At 41.2% G+C, this 20,554-nt stretch overlaps 1 protein-coding gene across 1 annotated transcript; it reads left to right on the top strand.

Annotated features, from left to right (window-relative positions):
* The first annotated feature begins 3,579 nt into the window (after nucleotides 1-3,579).
* PTTG1IP2 (PTTG1IP family member 2) lies at nucleotides 3,580-19,492 on the top strand. The gene is made up of 5 exons (XM_045185286.2): nucleotides 3,580-4,445; nucleotides 6,499-6,545; nucleotides 13,165-13,258; nucleotides 14,514-14,607; nucleotides 19,418-19,492. Exons 1-5 carry the CDS (start codon nucleotides 4,295-4,297, stop codon nucleotides 19,461-19,463), a joined length of 432 nt encoding a protein of 143 aa, XP_045041221.1. The 5' UTR covers nucleotides 3,580-4,294; the 3' UTR covers nucleotides 19,464-19,492.
* The last annotated feature ends 1,062 nt before the right edge of the window (nucleotides 19,493-20,554 follow it).

Here is a 20,554-nt window from a genome sequence, read left to right as displayed (position 1 = left end):
TGATGCAGTCATGATAGCCGGGTAAATGCCATGTTCTGACTTGTTCATGCCTAGTTTTCAAGCTCCATTCCCAGGGTAGGTGTTGGAGCCCCACTTACACTATGAGAATTGAGAAGTGGTATAGGGCAGATTCCCAAACAAAAATGCACATAAAGAACAGCCCTGGCTGGTGTAGCTCAGTGGATTGAACACAGGTTGTGAACCAAAGGGTCACTGATTCAGTTCCCAGTCAGGGCACATGTCTGGGTTGTGGGCCAGGCCTCCAGTGCAGAGTGTGCGAGAGGCAGCCACACATTGATGTTTCTCTCCCTCTCTTCCTCCTTCCCTTCCTCTCTCTCTAAAAATAAAAAGAAATAAAAAATCTTAAAAAAAAAGGAACATATATATTTTTAACTTCTAGTCAAGATGGAGGTGTAGGCAAACATAGCTTGCCTCCTCGCACGACCACATCAAAATTACAACTAAACTGTAAAACAACCATGACTCAAAACCATCAGAAATCTAGTTGAATGGAAGTCTGACAACTATGGAATTAAAGAAACCACATCCATCCAGACTTCTGAAGTGGCTGGTCCCACACCCCTGTGTGGCGGATAAAAATTCAGAAGGAAATATCTTGGAAGTGAGTAGCCCCAGCCTCATACCAGGCCCCCCAGCCCAGGGTTCCAGTGCCAGGAAGATAAGTCCCCATAATTTCTGGCTGAAAAAACCAGCAGGGATTGAGTTGGTGGAACAGACTTCTGGAGTCCCAAGCAGTTCGTCTTAAAGAACCCACACACCGACTTACCCAGACTCAAGCCCTCCGAGCTCCCGCACTGGAGCAGCAAGTTGAAAGGCACCAGTAGAAAGTGGGGAGGAACTGAAGTGTCTGGCATCAAGGCAAGAGCTGGGCAACAGCTTTCTCCCAGACAGAAAGGTAGGCAGAGGCCATTGTTCCTTTTCTGAACCCTCCCCACACAGAGCCAAAGAGCTGCACTAAGTGCCATATCTGAGATTCTATCAACCTGGTGAACACTGTTTGCCCCACCCTGGAGTTTCCCTGAGGCTCCACCCCACCCAACATATCGGGCCCTCCAAGCTGTTAATAGTGGCTTTTCCATACGAATGGCTGGTCTTGGATCATGCTTCACAACTTCTTAAATTCTCTCAAATAAGCAACAGCTGGCCTCTACAAGCTTCCAGCCCCATACTGCTTGCTAAGTGGCCCCAGGCCTGGCACTAGCAGCAGCCAGCCTAGGTTCATAGCTTGGCTTTACCTGGGAAACTCTAAGCCCAGCACAAGTAGCAGCCATCTGCAGATTGCTTTGTAGCTCATGCAGGGTGGCCCTGGGCAAAACACAGGTGAGGACTGACTATGATCTGCACCACCTGAGAAACCCCAGAGTGTGCACACCCAGTGGAGAGCTACAGACCATGTTGGAACACCATCACCCTGCCCCCGCACAGATGATCCTCCATGGGGGGTGGAAGTTGGTGTTCAGTGGCCACAGCTAGGCCTTGCAACTGATTGGCATGGGTAAATCCCTCCCATTTACTTGCCAACCAAGCAACCAAGACTAAACTACAAGAGGAGGGTGTACTCAGCCCATATGAAGGGCGCACCTCAAGTGCCCAGCTTCGGGTGACATGGGAGGCTGTGCCACTGGACCCTACAGGACACCTACTACATTAGGCCACACTACCAAGACAGAGAGTCATACCAGCTCTACCTAATACATAGAAATAAACACAGGGAGGCTGCCAAAATGAGGAGACAAAGAAACATGGCCCAAATGAAAAACAGATCAAAACTCCAGAAAAAGAGCTAAACAAAATGGAGATAAGCAATCTGTGAGATGCAGAGTTCAAAACACTGGTAATAAGGATGCTCAAGGAACTTAGTGAGAACCTCAACAGCATAAAAAAGATCCAGTCAGAAACAAAGGCTTCACTAATTGCAATAAAGAACAATTTATAGGGAAACAACAGTAGAGTGGATGAAGCCAAGAATTAAATCAATGATTTGGAACATAAGGAAGCAAAACACAATCAATCAGAACAAGAACAAGAAAAAGATTCCAAAAAAGCCAGGATAGTGTAAGGAGCCTCTGGGAGAACTTCAAGTGTTCCAACATTCCCATCATAGGGGTGCCAGAAGGAGAAGAGAAAGAGCAAGAAATTGCAAATCTATTTGAAAAAATCATGAAAGCAAACTTCCCTAATTGGTGAAGGAAATAGACATGCAAGTTCAAGAAGCACAGTCCCAAACAAGATGGATGCAAAGAGGCCCACTCCAAGACACATCATAATTAAAATACCAAAGGTTAAAGATAAAGAGAGATCATAAAAGCAGCAAGAGAAAAGCCCTTAGTTACCTACATGTGAGTTCCCATAAGACTGTCAGCTGATTTCTCAACAGAAATTTTGGAGGCTAGAAGGGACTTGCAAGACATATTCAAAGTTATGAAAAGCAGGAACCTACAGCCAACATTGCTCTACATAGCAAAGCTATCATTTAGAATCAAAGGGCAGATAAGGACCTTCCCAGACAAGAAAAAAACTAAAGGAGTTCCTCATCACCAAACCATTATTATATAAAATCTTAAAGGGACTTATTTAAGAAAAAGAAGATCAAAACTAAGAATAGTAAAGTGGCAATAAATACATATCTATCAACAATTGAAACTAAAAAATAAACTAAGGAAACAAGAAGACAGAGACAGAATCATGGATACAGAGAGCGTTTTGATGGTTGTCAGATGGGAGGGGAGTGTAGGGGAATGGGTAAGAGGTGAGGGGATTAAGAAGTACAAATTAATAGACACAGAATAGCCATGGGGATGTGAAATACAGTATAGGAAATGGAGTAGCCAAAGAACTTATATGCATGACCCATGGACATGAACAAGGGTGTGGGACTGCCGTGAGGGAGTGGGGGGTGCTGGGTGGAGGGGGGCAAAGGTGGGAAAATTGGGGAAACTGTTAATAGCATAGTCAATAAAATATAATTAAAAAACAAAACAGAAAAAAAGAATATATATATATATATATTTAATATTAATGGCTGCTGCCAGTTTGTTTTCCAAGGACACTAAAACAATTTGCCCTTCCACCAAAAGTTATAATGGTATTTTTCCCTACATCTTCACCAGCATCATGTGTTAGCTTTGTTTCAAGTTTTTTGCTGACCATATAGGCACAAAGTGCTACCATTTTTAGCATATTCATTGGCTACTTGGATTTGCATTTCTGTAGATGGGCTCTTCACATCCCTTTTCTGTTTTCCTTTTTTGGGGGGTTCTGTTCTTGCCAGTTTATAGGAGCACTTTACATATTATAGTTACTAATTCTCGTTAGCACTGCAAATAAGGAAGGAAAGAGCAGTTGGGAACTCTTCATGGCTGTCCCTTTCTCCATCTTTATCATCAGTACTAGGTCCATGGTCCTCAGGCTGCAGTCTAGAGCAATATGCCAGGAATGTCACGGGACAACTGCACTCTTCATTTTTAAAAAACAAAACAAGACAGGCCCTAGTCTAGGACAAGTTTCCATGCCCTGCCCCACCCACCCCAACCCCATGTTGGGGCAACATTGCTCAAATTTTAGTCATTCTCCAACCATCCACACCATTTTGCCATATCCTTTAAGTCATGTACTACTATTTATAGTTCTGAAACTTTATATTGTTGCCACTATTTAATTATAATTACTAATTCATAGCTATGAAAATAAAAAACATATTCATCTGTATACCACTTAAAATACACCATATTTTGGGAAACTGGTTAGAGCATGCCACAGGACCACAGACTAGTCAAGGACAAGATCAAGGATATATAGAGTTTCAGGACCTCACCGCTTCCTCGCACAACATCCTCACAGGGTGGGGGTGGGGCGCAGGGTAGGTTCATTTACATCTGAGGAAAGGAAGACAGAAAGGTGCCATGCTTTACACATTTACTGAATGGTGAAGATTATATTACGGGCCCTTTTCCCAAAAACGACGGTATAGCAAGGACCGATCAAGTCCAGGGATGAACTGTCCCCAGTTGTACCCAGTGATCGGGACCCTAGGAAGCCGGAGCCTGGTGCCGATGGGGATTGCATTGTGAACATTCCGTGTTCTGGCTGGAACATTAGGAGTTCTAAGGTTCTCTGAATTACTCTGGGGTCCAAGGCTCGGAAGGAGCTGCCTCAGGACCCGGGGCTGCAACAGATCACAGTCCCTGAGCGGGGTCCCCCAGTGCACCCCAGCGCCAGGCGCCCCTCACGGTCCCACTGGCCGGGGACTTGTGGAACCGAGGCCTGAGGAGCCATGTGCTCGCTGCGGGTGTGTGGCCAAATCCTCCTGCCCATTTTCCTCTCTATCTTTCTCATCCAATTGCTTATCAGCTTCTCAGAGAACGGTTATTCCCAAGTGTCCAGGCACAGGGGCAAGCTGAGACTAAAATCTGCGGATGCTGAAGGTGAGCCCTCCCCAGCCAGAGGCTGGTGCCCCAGCGCCGCTGCCGTCCTGCTTCCTCTTGATCGTGCGGACCTGGTAGGCTGAGGTTTTCATCTGTAACGTTGCTGTTCCGTGTTGGCGAGAAAACATTTAAAGGCTCCTCACGATTTGGGTAAAATCCAGTTAAATTGGGCTCGAATGAATTTGCCTTACCTGAAATGCAAACAGTGGGTTAAAGTAGTTTTAAATTTGGGAAAGGGGGTCTGTCCCTCTCTTTTCCCACGACCTATACAGCACAGAAGCTTCAGGCTGTGAATAATACGCTGTTGGTTCTTGCCCTAATCAGACTTCACTCAGTGCCATAACTAGTCTGTGTTTTAAGTTCTTAGGTAACAACTTGCTTAATTTGGGTCTTATCAATAAATAATTACTTTGGTTTAGAGACTTCCCTTGGTTCTTCTCCCCAACTGAAGAAATTTTGCAGCATTCAAGATCATGCTGAGTTGAATTCGTGGACTTGGAAGTAGTCTTTAGAACCCTAAACTGGAATCATACAGCTAGAAGGACAAAATTTGAATGACTTGGAAAAGTGCCCTGTAAAGCCAAGATTGCCATTTTTACGAAGCTTGTGAGACAAAATAATTAGCGCTGTCCAATTCCTGGCGTCTACAAGCACGTTAATATCTGTTAACAAATCCGTCTTATTAAAACAAAACCGAAGCTCACAGCTTTGAAAGCATGGGAGTGGGGAGAGACTGCGGTGAAAGGCCCAGCTGGTTTCCTCTGGGGTCACCTCCCCCGTGGGTTTCTCTCTTGGTCATCCCCACACTCCAGAAGGAACAGTGATCTAGTACCGTCCTGCCCTGTAGCCCCGCCCCTGCTCCCCACACAGTGCCTAAAAATACAGGCCACACATAGAAACACATCCTTCCCTTTGCTCCCTAGCAAACTGGAGTCATACCAGATTTTTTTCAAAATATTTTATTAAAATGCTTGAGGAAGAACAAAAAGGGTGTAAACAAAACACATCAAGAATCATAGATAACACAGTCAGTTCTAGGGCTGACCTACCTTGGTCAGCGTTGCTGAGGAAACAGCTTCCTTTTGAGAGGAAAAGCCTGGTTCAGCCAGTCTTAGGCCTTCCCTGGGCATTGCTCCCCAGCCTGGGGCAGTTTCCCCTTCGTGCTTGCATATAATTTTCCTGTCTAACAAGAATATGGTTTCTGAGACGTGATTCCCTCACTTAAAAAACTGAAAGAGGGATTCAAACCCCCCACTGAGCTCCCACCTCGGTCCCTGGTAGAGCTCTGAGTGGTAGGCCTTTCACACAGGCAACTGCAGGACTTCGCAGATGACCCCGGGTCAAGTGAGACCTCCCCCAAAGCAGGTTGCTTTGATCCCCAGGCCTTTAATTCGTTTATATTTGAGAGCTTAGTGATGTCAAAATGCATGTGAGAGAGGAAAGAAGCTGCTAGAGAACAGAACATTGCAATTTAGGAATTCATGGCCAGAACCATCTGGGATGATGGCAAAACCTAACTTCAGATCATAGAACTCATTTGCTTAAAGTAAAGTGAAGAATCAAAGTTTGTCTGTATGGTAGAGTTTCAGTTGATTTTTTATTTTTGATATATATTTATTTCTTATATTGAACATGTATCACTTTTATAACTCCATAAAGATAATTAACCAGGTCTAATTTAGTAAAACTATGCTGAATACCAAAGGAATTATTAAAAGAGTTTTTAAAGTGTGATGTTTTAAATATACAATGATATTGTGCATTTTTTTTTCTTATTGTTTTTTAGAAGCCATTTTTTAGAACTTACTAAGCTAATCAAAGTTGGATGGTGTCATTTCCTAATTTTCTAAGTAATAGGAGAAAATAAAGAGTTAAGATTTAAATAGTACCAATGGGAACATTTTCTAGATACATGAAAATAATGAAGGAAAATGGTAGGGTATGGATAAATATGCTACGAAACAGAAATGGCTAACTGAAATGAACTTTTATATACTCTTGAGCAATAAACAGGCTTGTATTTACATTTTTATACTTAATATTTTTTTTGTAGGATGTTCATTAAAGAAAAATTGTCAATTGTGCACAGAAGATAGAAAAGTAAGTTAGTTAACTTTAATATGAGGATATTATCTTGGGGATGTTATAAAGTCACGTTAATTTACAGCTGCAGTTCAAAAAACATGCTAAACTTTGTTTCACACAATTTCTGTAATATGAAAGACTAACAGTAGTCTAGATGTATTTCTACATTTCAAACCATTCTTCAAGGATCTAGAAATAAACAAGAAACAACTTAATATGAACACGTGCTCCCTTCTAGAAAATTATGCTTCAAAAACAAAATAATTTTTTTGCATGGAAAAAGATCATAGTGACCTTTGGGAAGAATTTTTTCTACATCAAGGAAAAAGATAAGCCTTTTGAGATACAGTGAAAATTCTTGATACTCTATTCCCTGAAGACTAGAAAGGATGACACACTGTTCCTTAACCACAATGTACAATAGCTAACACCCCTTCTCTGATGATTATGTGTCTGGAAACCATTATTCTTCACTTCAGATTTGGAAGGAAGCAGAAATGCCGTAATGAGGTAGATGGTGTCACAGAGAGCTTGGCAGCAACCCCCCAAAACCATTCTACTTTAAAAAGTATTGGAGAACTGAAATCAACACCAAAGACAGAGCGACACGAAATTACTAATTAGAAAAGGGCACACTCTAGTCATTGCTATCTGTCATAATGATCTGGATGGACCACTCTGTGCCCCTACTTATCTTCATCTAGAACATTCCTCTGCTTTAATGAGGACCTGGGCTCAGGGCTCTTGGACTTCTCCACCCAATTTCTGCCATAATCTTATATGCTTTCCATACTTGGCAATGGCCCTGACACACTCGGTCCTGCTGTGTCCCAACTTCCTCAGCTCTGTGCACTTCCAAGGCCATACCCTGTACTCCGCAAATCCTCAATGGCTCGTGCATTCCCATCCCCTTACACCGTACACTCTTTTTGGCCTCAACAAGACAAGACCATCCTCTAGCTCTTTAATCTCTCATTTTTGAGGCCTTCTCATATGAACTCTTTTCCTTCTTGTGACTTCTCATGGCTGTTCACTTGATGGACACCTTGTTTGTTGCAATGGAAATTTTCATGCATGAAAACAGCATATTAAAACTTTATACCCACCCAAGATCCATCTTAGCTAATCTTATTTCATGTGTGCCCTCTCCTCCAAAATGGATTGTTCTGAAGCAAAAATGATATACTGTATCATTTTATTTGCAAATATCTCTCTTTGTATGGAAAATAATGCAAAAATTAATAGTACAAGAATACAAGAATAAACTCCATTTCCCATGCTCACAACTATAACCTTGTATTGCCCAACAGTGTGTGTGTATATGGATATGTAGGTATATATATAGAGAGAGAGATATAGAGTGTACCAACTCCTTTTCATTCCCCCAGATATTCTAATTTGAGTGATAATATGCTTATCCTTCTTAACTGTAAGGGAATCTTCCTCAGATTCTATCATAAACATTTCCTAGTAATCCAATAGTATGTGACTGGCCTTCCTCGAGTTAGAAACCATTCTTACCAAAAGCAAATCCATAAAAAGCAACTAAGTTACAGTACTACCCCAATACACATTTCATTAACACAGCATATGAAAAGCATTATATTTTTGTTGATTTTTTCCCTTCCAGTAGAAATAAAATCATGCCAGCTAAGAAACTTAGTGAACTTCTGGCTTTTGTTTTTGTTCAGAATCATTATGTGTCACTGTTGATTCCTTGGAGTGAGAGGTTTCAGTTATGGTGTCACAATGATGACACTTGTCATAAGGAATTTTTTTTCCTAATGACAGTTAAAAGACTGAGTTTTGCCACTGACTTAAAAAAATGAATTAGAGTACACATTTTCTCAATTAATCACATCTTTCTCATTCATTGCATCTTGATATGGATTATTGGTTCAGACAGAGAGGGATGAAGTTACAGGAAGACCAGTGGGGTTTTACTGACTCTCCCACAGCCTCATCTATTACACTTCATAGGAAATGACCATTTCTCACGGGCTTGTAAAATGCGTTTGTAAGTGCCATACCTCAAAGCCCACAAGGATGCCCACTTCGATATTTATTTTTCTGACAAATGTGTGTGTGTGTGTGCTAGGGCATAGAGTAAGGGACAGTGGGCAGGGTCATGGATTCGAATCTGGATATGACAGTGACCATGTCGTTATTACCTGTCAAGTGTCTCTCAGCTGAAAAAAATTGGAGGGCTATTTTCATGGGTTATTCTCCAAGGCAACTATTCCCAACACCTTAATTGCTGTTGGCATGACCTTGATTTTCCTTGAGAAGTTTAAGGCCATCTGTCAGTTTCAAGTTCCCTCGTTTTTCTTCTGAACCAATTCAGTTTTTTTTCTCTTACACTCATTTTTCCCTAGGAAGTCGGTTTTCAGTTCTAAGGTTAACCCTCAAGTCTTTACCTCCATATATGCATCACACCCAGAAACACAGTCACAAACTCAGAACCTTTCTCATTTCCTTGTTCCTTGTATGACAAATTCAGTCTAATTCTCTGCATCTGCCCCTTTCTTATCAGTTCAGATGAAATGAAAAGAAAATCTTGTGTCTTTCTAGCAGCTAAAGTTCTTATGCTACGTGTTTCCTTATCTCCTTGATTTAATCCTTATGTAGAGCTTACAAAAGACTCCCCAGAGCCTAAGGCAACCAACGACCTTTCAGATTAGTCAGTCACTCCTTATGGAAACAGTGATCTGGACTTCAGATATTCTCCTGGCCTGCTTCTTTCCTCGCCTCTTCATCTCCTTCACCAGCTCCTCTTCCTCAACTTTCCTCATACTCCAAAGCATTCTTTAGACCACATTCTCACCCCCATGCTATCTCACCTGCTGCCATGACCTCTGCTAGTACCTGCACGTAACGAAACCCCAAATTCATATTCCTAGACCTAATAGCCCCTGGACCTCAGGGTAACATAGTTCTTGATTGCTATTATTCCCTTGTCTCAAGCTCAAATTTTCTATAACTGAATCTATCATTTTTCTTCTCCAAAGAGGCTTATTTTATTGACTTCTCTACTTCTGGCAGCATGCACCCAGAGATAATTTTCAAAATCTTTGACTCCTTGCTCTTACCTTTTCTCTATCTGCAGTTCACCAAGTCCTATCAGTCCTTCCAGTTTTGGTTTTTTTTTTTTTGCAACTGGCACAATCCTAGACTTCCTAGACTTCCGTCCCTCCAGTCCTTCTTGATCCTTTATTCATTATCATAAATTAGCACTTTCATGATGTCACCCCGTTAGCTCAAAATAATTTAGTTGAATCCTTATTGTTACAACACAAACTCCATAGCCTGGCATTCCAACCCACCCCAATCTGAGGGAAACTGACCTTCCAAATGACTCCACAGAGGTCCACCGCAACAGACGGTCACTCCTGCCATGGTGGATTCTGTTCTTTCATTCTGCCACGGCTTGCATGTCTCAGACCTGCTCTTTCCAGGACAGACTTCACCTAACCCTACAGGCTCAGACAAAATTCTGCCTGTTGCCTGAAAGAAATCTGACCTAGTCAGACCAGCTAGAAGTGAATACTTTCTCTTACAAACTTCAATTACATCTTATATCTGTCCCATTCCGTTTGAATATAATATTCTTGCTTTTAGATTTGTCGTTTCTAGAGTGTACATATTGTACATGCCAAACAAAGCAAAAGTAGTGCCCTGTACATCTGTGTAACCTCCACTGTGTTTAGCGCTTGCCCGTAAGTGATGAGGAAATGCTCTTTGGATCCTTTCGATGTCCATTACGTTCAACCCCCCTTTGCACATATTATACTTACTCAGTATGATATGTTTAACCATGTAAGATTAAACCATTTAGTTTATACAGTGTTAACAAACTATTAAATATCATGGACCTTCCCCCTTTCTCTATTTTTTCATTTTAATGATATTTGCGTATAAAAATATCAATTTTGATGTCTATTTAAGCTTGTTAACAGAGTTCTACCCCAGAACAAATGCTCTAGTTTTCCCGTGAAACAATTGATAATATTAATTATCATTCTAAAGTCTTCTAGCTGCCCACTCCGTTGTCACTCTCTGAAGGGCCTGAGGTAGTGTGGCTTTGTATTTACATGGATAATCTCAAACTATAAGAACGAATCCATGTAATTTGTCTTCAGTTACGAATTACCAATTCAGGGATGTTGAATATATTATTCTGTTCCTCTGGGTCATGTGAAGTTCTGCTCTTTGAAGACTTTTAGATTTAGTTACGATATTAGTCAAATATTTTTGTGGTAAGTGACTGAAACCCAACTTAATCGAATTTAATAAAAGGGGAATTTCTGACTCGCAGATTTGGGAAGCCCAGGAGTGGCCTTGGCTTCATGCACAGCTGAACCCTAAAGGATGTTATTTCTGTTTTCTCTCTCTCTTTTTGTTTACCAGTTCTGCCTCCCTCTGTGTATTGACCTCATTCTCTTCTATAGCAAATGGACATTCTCCACAAAGCTGGGGAAGAGGCTGGCTCCCAGCGGATCTCTCCCAATGTCTGTATACAACTCCAGAGAAGATTCTGATTGGCCCAGTTTGGGAATTATGTCCAGCTCAGCATTAGTTACTGGACCAGTGGGATGGGCTTCCCTGAGTGCTTCCACCGGCGCCCAATGAGTTCAGTGGTGGGAAAGTGGTGGGTGGGCCAAGCTGGCTGACAGCTGCAGAGCCACGTGGGGCTGGGGGAGGAGGTCCACAAAGGAGAGAGGGCTCCCACAAGGAGAAGGATGCTACATGAGCGGGGCAGACAGAGAGTGAAAAAATACCCTCCCTTAGTCTACTGTATTCTATCCTTACCTTTCAGGACATGCACATTTTATTTTCGCTATGCCTACATTGTAAAAAATGTTCCTGCAAAATAATGCAACTAACCCTCAACTAAAATTGTACTTACCAAAGTCATTGTCAGTTATGGCCCTCCCCGCCTCCCCAGCCCCAGCTCTAGGTCTGGAAACTCGGAGTTGTGATAACGTGCAGATGTTCTGTGGAGTCTCCCTGGCCCAGTGAGTCACGAGGCTGCCCCAGGCTTAAGCTGTGCAGGAGCAATCTTTTCCATTTTTTTTCCGAGACCCCCATCCCGAGCCCTCAGAGGAAGGCTCAGGAAAGAATGTCTCTACTGAGGATGACACTGCTTTAGAATCTCACCTGTTGTGAACTCACCTGTTGTGGGGCCTGGGATTCCGCTCAGTGCTGAGTAACCACAAGCTCCTCTGACAGGTTCAGGTTTTTTTCTGAAAATTCCTCTCCCTTAAAAACCTGCTAGATGGGAAACAAAACATGACAACCTGCTGCCTCAATTTAAAAGGACAGGGTGCATTCGTCCTAACCAGCTTGAATCTCAGACTTGCTTAAATGGCTTCATTTGACCTTTGGTCTTGGTGTGCATGAGGCAAACACTGGCCTGTGAATACCTTCTGCTCTCAGGCCATGTCTAAGGGGTGAGTCATTACCTCTGCTCGTCTCCGGATGTACAGCCAGAGTGACTGGGAGAGGTCTGAAATCAATCTTATAGGCCTGGTTATCAGCACAGAACCACGGTGATGAGGTTAGGACTCCAGCTCCCCTGTTTACTAGGTGTGTAACCTTACGTAAGTCATTGGACAGCTTGGTGCCTTATTGTCTTCATCTGTAAAGTGGGCACAATGGTACCTAGCTCACAGGATTGGCCTGAGGATGAAATGAGTTAGTACATAAAAGGAACTTAAAGTGGTGCCCGTCACATGGTAAACCCTATGTCATTAACAGCCCTTTTTACTATCCTGTCCTCATTTTTATGACTTATCCAGGTTCTAGTCTTCTCTCCCACAATGGTTTCTACCTTTGTACCTTGCTTTTGCTCACTTCAGCAAGGGACTTAGAATTCCCTTTTCTGATTTCCACATGATTATCTGAGCACCCGTGAGCAGGAAGAGGGAGGGGTAAGAGGCAAGGCTGGTTAATAGCACTGCTGGCCCACATGTAAAAGAGGAAAGAGTGGGTGCTGTGGACAGGGGGAATGGGAAAGAGCATTGGAAAGAGAGAAAAAGTCCCGTGTACTGAAGTCCTTACTACTATTTTGTGAGTAGTGTCTCAGGTTTAGTTCCCTGAATACAGAAACTGAGGAAAGGATGCAGGCACATGTCACTTCTTGAGTGACTGCCCCTCAGCTAAGAGACCCAGGGTATGTGAGGGACACAAGTCAAGCAAAGATGTGGACTGAGCTAAAGTCTACACTTGGCCTGAACCATGGGCAGCCCGGGGGGTGAGGGAAATCACGTAACAGAGTTGTTCCTGCCTTCAGGCAAGGATGCCTACTGTTTGGAGCCCTAGACATCAGTCAGTTACTGGTGGGGTGGGGTGGGGTAGGAGCGTTACCTCACACACAAGGTGGTCCCTATCCACTGAGGACAATTCAGGAGGGATGGCTTTGGCCACTTGCAGCAACACTCCCTGCAGCTGGGACTGGGTGCACAGGCCTGGTACGGGGCATCCGGGTAGACCACCAACAGCACGAATGATAATGAAATGATGATGATGACTGTTATGTATTGAATATTTATTGAACTGGCAGTAAAAACTTACTGGAATTGTGATTGTTATCCTTGTACACTGCTTTTATTTTTTTTATTTTTTCCAAATACAGTGTTTTTGGTGCAGCGAAGAACAGGCTTGCAAAAAGTTTTGTCTTTCATATTCGGGTTGTCAGTTAAGTTCGGTATTTTGGTTGAGCTGTAAAGGTGAGTGGTCCCTATTTGAATTCGTATGTATTTTTTAAATTGACTCACAAATACTAGTGATTTGCTGCATTTGAAGGATTAGAAATTATTATATTTGCTTTATTAAAATAACAGGAAATCCGTTTATCAATGTTTCCCCTAATATAGGTCCTTTCCATCCTCCGTTGGTTCAACTAGGTCAGCATTCACTCTGATTGGTGGCTGCCTTACCACACCAGTTGTTAAATGCTTTGCATTTCATCTCTATCCGGATGTACGATAACCATGACTCGGAGAAAGGCGTGTTGTGTTACTGGTGTATCGTTTTAGGAACTCCAGGAGTTTCTTTTAAGCTAGTCCTGGGGTGAGGACGTACTGAGCCCAGTAAAGTAACTATTTCTTGTATTTCCTCAGCTAATTAATGTATTTCGTACTGAGAATTTCCATTCAGAACCATGACTCCCCAGGGCTGAACAAATCGCAAACATCAAAGAATCTTTAAGTTGTATCTATACTATTAATATTTTGGTTTGTTATGTGGTAGCTGCTATAGCAGGGACATGTATTAGAACCTTTTAAGAAGTTTTCAAAAAGAGTTAAAAGGCGCTCCAGGGGAACCCTAACTATAATAAGGAAATCCTATCTAGAACAACCAGTTGTCTGTGTTTTTTTCTTAATTGAAGTGAAAAAACATAAATTTTGCCCTCAAGTCCCTGTTTTCTTCAGATCCTATTAGGTATATTTAAATCCTAATTGTTTGTATCAAAGAGCTTATAAACAAGCAACACTACATAAGTTCAGTGTGAGTGGGAACCCTAGTCTCCTGTTTCATGTGCGGCCCTTACAGTTTCACATAGCGTGGAGGGAGGAGGGGAAGTTTACAGCAAGCATTTGTTGTCTCTCTGATAAGGACCTTCCTAAACTCAAACAACAAAGCATCCCGAGCATCTGTATACAAACCTAAAGGCACCCTGAGGAATCTGCTATTTTATCTGTTGAGATATTTCCTGGAAGGAGTTTAGGGAACCAGTAGCCAGTGGCAGAACAGTTTACCAACTGGAGATAATGTTACCTCCTTTTAGCAACCCAGATTATTTTTAAATGTTAGTGACTGCTGTGTTAATAGTAATTTTATTGGAGTATGCGACGTATGTTAAAGCATTTTTCAGTAACAACTGAATTTGTATTTAAGAACCAGACTGTGTGATGCTAGAAAAGATGAAAATGTAAGACATTGTTAATCTGTGAACTTAAAATGCATTACTTTACATTTCAGTTGACATGTTTGGATTCCTGATGCTGCTGCTCATTGCAATATTACTTATAGCGTTCATTTGGCATTGCTGCGCCCTTCACTGGTACCTGCAGGGGTATGTTCATTTTGTCCTTAGTAAGAGTGCACTTCGGGGTGTTGAAGAAAATACTAAACCAGTTATCAGAAATGCTTTTCCTTTCTTTGCCTAATAAAAATAATAGATCCATACGATAGGGAAGAAAGTTCAAAAAGTACAGAATGTTATACAGTGAACTTTGCCACCCTCTACTCCACCTCTGATACCTACTCCCTGAAGTAATTTTTTAGTATGCCTTTATTTCTAGTTCTTATTGCTACCTCCATATAGTTGAACAATGTGATTATAACTCCTTTTCATGATTTATTTACTTTAGATGTTATCTATAAGCTGAAAAACTTTTGCATTGTCCATATTATTTTTTTTATTTTGCTATTAGTCAATATTATAATTTTATTTTTGAATTGTAATTATTAGCTCTTAAGATTACTAATACTTCTTCTGTTGGTTATCTTTTTGACTTTGAGTAACATAATCTTTGATTTTGTAGTTCTCCCATTATTTAAGATAAAAAAAATTTGGAAACTCTCCTCCTCTACCTTCTAAACTCTGTAAACTTTCTCACTCATTTGACCTTTTCAAGTTTATATTTACATTCTATTCTGTAACTATACCTACATCTTGAAATGCTTACTCTATAGTTTGCATCTAACATTTTTTAATGAATAAAAATTATAGAACATATTATGATTGTATAAATATTATTTATAAAGAACCAAAATGGAAATAGGAACTGTAATTCCATTGCTTGAAAGGATTGCTTGAAAGACAAGTATCTAGTGTCAAGATCAAGTCGATTCTCTTGGCTTACTCTCCATTTCTCAAATCATGCTGCATTTCAGCCTGTTCCATGTTTACATTGTGACTTTCCTATACAGATTTTTGCTTTTTCTAGAGCTTTTAATTACCTTCGTTATTTCTTGTCAAGAAGGACACACATATATATTTATTCCCATCACTTTAACTATTCATCTGACTATTTGGTAAATATATATTCATTTTCCTCTTAAGCGTTTTTGTAAAAGTCCTGACTTCCTGTTCTAATTTATAAAACTTAGTTTCTTTTCAGTGCTCTACTGGGTTAGAGGAATTTTTTGAATCTCATATCTTCCTCTTCTTAGGATTGATTTTTTTTCCTTTTACTGAAGTACATCCTCAAGTGATTTTTTCAAAAGGAGTTCCCAGGAGTATGGAAAGTATTTTCATAGTCACACACGTCAAGCAATTTGTTTTCCTCCATTATCATTCAGCCCAGTCCAGTATAATTGTCTTTCTTCAGACTGTAGGCCTTTTCCAAGAAGCCCCCACAGATAAGATAGATGCATGCTAATGGGCACACCTGTAAGTAAAATGTGCCCATTTGCTTACTTAAGACCTCTACTTTGTATAGGATTTTGTATTTTTCTGTCTTTGAGGCTTCGAATCCTTTTTTATTAACATACAAAGATAAAAAAAAGGGTAAGATGGAAGATAACTTTGTATCCTTTACCTCCAGAATATAACTTTATTCCGAAGGAAGAACCAATAAGATAGTTAGTTCTGGTTTAGCTCTGCTATTTACCCACCATCTCTTCTTTTTCCATTTCTTCTAGACCTGGTTAATCCAATGAGCACTGTATTCTGTTAGAGGCATTTCTTACTAAGGATTTATTTCACTTCATGATCCAAAGATCTTGGTGGAGGTCCAGAAACATCCATCTTTCATTTAAAAAAAATACCCTTGAATGATCAATGGTGCATCAAAATATTGATTACTGCATTTGATCTAATATTCTTGTTACTAGCACCTATGATTTAAAAGTTAAAGCACTCTTACAAGTTCCAAATGCTAGAGAATATAAATGTTTAGCCGCTCCCCCACTCAGTTCCTCCCGGGCTCTCATCTGTTTCGGCGGATAGTCACTGCCTGTGTGCCAGGCCCAGGCAGGGTGGTCGTCACGAGGGATAAGACTGCGGACAGGAAAGATCAAGCCCTTGTCTTCCTGCTAAGAGTTTATATCCTACTAAGGGGACACGGACAAGAAACAAGCAATTTTTAATCCTGGTGTTAACTTGTTAATATTTTCAATGATATTCCATTTACTTTGCTTGTGTTGTTCTTGCTTAAACACTTTAATTTTCTTGGTGGATAAATAAAAGGAGAGCTGTAATAGAGCAATGATAATAAAAATATTGCATATGTGTAGTCTTCTAGTGAAATAAAATAATTCCAATTATAACCTTAACTATTCTGGAAATAAACCTCACTAATTCTAAATTTACCATCATTCTAAACAGAAATCAAGCCTGTAATGCTAGAGGACCACACACTTTTGTTCTCCACCGTGGGGCTACTGGCAAGTGTTTTTAATTTATTTTTACAAGACGCCCCAAATTCTTTTGGTAACTCACAGCTGGAAGTCTTTCCCTTACTTATTCCAGGAATGAAAATTAAAGGATGAGTAGAAAATATGACAGCAGATTTCACTGTTCTCATTTCTAAGACACATTCTTGTAACTTCAATAGTCTAGGATGGGTAAAACCACAATATTGATAGAGAAGAGTTAAAAATTTCCAACCCACATTGGATATTAATAGTCTTTCCAGTTCCCTCCAATTCCCATTCCACAAAAGGACTGAACAGAGGATGACCTTTGCCTTAAGGAATCCTTGTAGGCTTTTCCCAGATCAATTCACTTCATCTCACCAGTTGGCTGATCCTCTTATCTACCCTTCTCAACTTGATTCGCTGATCTTTGCTTTAGTTACTCTCTGACCCAGGACCAAAATCTTGGCTTCCTTCAGCTCATCACTCAGAGCTCCTGGCAGGCCCTCCCACTCTCCTGCCCAGGCCTGGGTCCCAGAACCCAACCGAAGTCAGAACCATGACCCCTCCTTTTCACTTGGGTAATTGGACCATAAAAAATTTTAGATCAGAATATGACCAAGAAAGGGTACTGCAAGGTCCTTTATAATTACCATTAAAAATAACTTCGGGGGAGCATCCAGGTTATTGTGCTGCTCTGGGCCTTTGGGACAGAACAATAAACCTGAATGGGAAGCAGGGTAAAACCTCCCAGGGGCAAGGATGCAATGTCCAGCAACACGCACTCTGTCGCCAATTCTAGATCTTGTTACGTAGAAATTGTTTTGGTTGTAACAGGATGCTGAACTCTTTGAAAAGCTATTTGAGGAAGTGAACTGAAGTGCTTCCTGGGGTTGAAATCAAACCAGAGGACTGCAGAGAATGCTTCTGCATTTCTATTTTTCTCCACCCATTTTAAATTCCACAGCAAACTGGGTCAGGAGAAATGCTCTAAAAGGAGCACAAGGTCGAGTATTTATTTATTTTAGGTAGAAACAAGTGTGTATTCACCAATTGAGAACAACTAGTTATACTAGATTCATTGTAGGGATAACGGTAATAAATTTCCCAAGGCAGGAAGATTTTCTGCCCAAGAGAATGATCTCTGAGCCCAAGGGGGAAAGCCTGTATTAAAGGATTGAGTCAAGGAAAGGGACTCTTCAAAAGGAACTGAGAAGATGGAAAAGTGGGAGACAGGGCTGTCACAGAGATCAAGAGTGGAGGGTCTGCCTATGGATGGGGAGAGATTCATGGGTGTCCTTGGGACTTAAATTGGGAGGCTACTGGGAACCTGTCTCAGGAGTGTTTATTCAGGACAAAGAATAAGCAGACTTCTGACTTAGGGAATAGAAAATACAGAACCTGAGACATGTTATACACAGTGTATTATTCGACCATGATGCTCCTCACCCACAGTGTTGGCATCCAGGAGTGGTGGTGATATCCCTGCTCTTCGTCCTTGGTCCTTGGACCACACTTCTCTAGGATTGACTTCACATGATTTGCTGGTTAGGGATTCATTCAGCGTCCACAGGTTTTCTCTCCCTGGAGACTAGTCTTATCACCACAAAATATTTGATCTTTTCCTCTTTGTCAAATTTATACCCAAGTCAGTGATACCTTAAGCCACTTGAACTCTAAATATTAAAGTAGCAGTAATGAGCAGTAACATTAACATCTCAGAATAGAAATCATATGAGTACTTATTAATATTTTGTGTTTAGCATTTTAAAATGTTCGATAAATCATCATTCACTTTTCTTAGAAAGACTTTGAAAGGTAAACTGATTTTCTCTTCTCATAGTGTATGATGAATAGATAACTGAAAAGATAGATCTTCCAGAGAGACAAGGAGGCAGTTTCTATGACGGTAAGGTTTCAAATTATATTGCACGAATTTTCTACATGACTTTACCTCCCACTCAGCAAATTTTTAGAAATATAATCAAACTTATTAAGAAAGTAAGTGGAAAAATCTGTAAAATGCAACCAGATTTTCAATGCCTGAAAACGTGTAAGACAAAGCAGCAGAAGATGGAGCTGCAGCAGCTCCTCAGGCAGGCTGCCTTTGTGGGAATCTGGGCTTCATTTCCTGAGTACCATGTCATACTGGATGACTAACAACCCGTCTGTGACTTCATTTACTCAATTGTTAGCATTATCTAACAATAGTGACTAAATCATTAGGTAGTTCTAAGAGCAAAGTGAGATTTTACAGGTAAAATATTCAGAATTGTTTCTCACGCTCAGTAAGTCCCCAGTAAGGTCCATTGCCACTAGTCTAGTCACAGAATCTCGGCACTGGAACGCGTAGAAAGGTCATCATCCCGCCCGACCCCTCATAGAGAGAAGAACAATGTGATGGAGCAATGGAAATAAAAACTTACATAGGTGTAGTCTTCTACTGAAATAATGCCAATTATAACCTTAACTATCCTGACAATAAACCTGACTCATTCCAAATTTACCATTATTTTGAACAGAACTGGAGTCTGTATTGCTAGAAGACAGCGCACGGAAACTCCATGAAGACCTCTGTCATGTGGGATGATGGACAGCTAGGGACTGCCCGTCACTTGGATTAAAACAGTTACTAATTTGGCTTTGTGTGTGTACGGGCATGTGCTTATGTGTGCCTGACTTACACCAAGGTAAACATAAGGACCGTTTCTATTGCCCTCTCCTACATCTGCCTATACCGAGGGGGAGTCCCTAGCTAGAGGCACGCACCATACTTCTGTGGCTTCTGAAGTAGTCGTGCAGGTTAACAGAGAGGGAGGGGAAGGCCAATGTCATTACCTCCCAGAAACCTATCCCCCAGAAGCTAAAATAATCTCTGGGGGAGAGAGAATACATATCAGTGTAAAAGATCCGTGATGCCCTGGCCAGTGTCTGGGGTGGTCGGAGTGTCGTCTCCTGCACCAAAAGTTGCGGGTTCGATCCCTGGTCAGGGAGCATACAGCAGGCAACCGATTGATGTTTCGCTCTGCCATGGATGTTTGTCTCTCCCCATTCCTTTCTTTCTCTTAAATAAATAAATAAATTGATAAGCATATCCTCGGCTGAGGATTAAAAAATTTAAAAATAAAACGAAAGATCAGTGACACCAGGGTGACCCTGTGTCATCCAATCTGGGACTACTTAGAGAGTGAGAGGGGTGCTCGTAGTAAGCACGCTGTGAGGGCCGGAGTGAGCCGCACTACCTTGGGCAAACAAGAGTGCGCCGTCACGCTAGTTAATGCCCACTGTCGTGAGGGAAGTGTGCTCATTTATTGTTGTAGGGGGACTGGCTATCTGCAAACCTTTTTAGAAGGCAACCTGACAATAGCTATCACTGTTTTATTCTTTTGGGACTCTCTGACTGGGTAATTCTGTTATTAGAGATTTTCTTTCCCTTAGAGAAACACTTCATGAGTCACCAAAATTATATGTGTGTTTGAACTGTATGAAATTCCTGGATCTTTCCATTTACAACATACTATAAGGGGCAATTTCATGTGGTTCAAACTAATAAAATGACCAGGAGTTGATCTAGGTTTTGCGGGGCCTGAAGCTTATGGAATTTTGGAGCCTTCCCTAAACAAGGTTATTTTTAATCTTTCTAACGTTATTTTGCAAAA

This window comes from Desmodus rotundus, chromosome 6, assembly GCF_022682495.2.
Source record: "Desmodus rotundus isolate HL8 chromosome 6, HLdesRot8A.1, whole genome shotgun sequence".
Taxonomy (NCBI): Eukaryota; Metazoa; Chordata; class Mammalia; order Chiroptera; family Phyllostomidae; genus Desmodus; species Desmodus rotundus.
This window is presented reverse-complemented; position numbering and strand designations above follow the sequence as displayed.

Excerpts from the sequence above, each read along its gene's own strand:
- PTTG1IP2 (XM_045185286.2), top strand. The coding sequence starts at position 4,295 with ATGTGCTCGCTGCGGGTGTGTGGCCAAATCCTCCTGCCCATTTTCCTC. Across the intron at positions 13,259-14,513 it reads ATTTTGGTTGAGCTGTAAAG|TTGACATGTTTGGATTCCTG; the intron begins GTGAGTGGTCCC and ends TTTACATTTCAG. Across the intron at positions 14,608-19,417 it reads CTTCACTGGTACCTGCAGGG|AACTGGAGTCTGTATTGCTA; the intron begins GTATGTTCATTT and ends TATTTTGAACAG.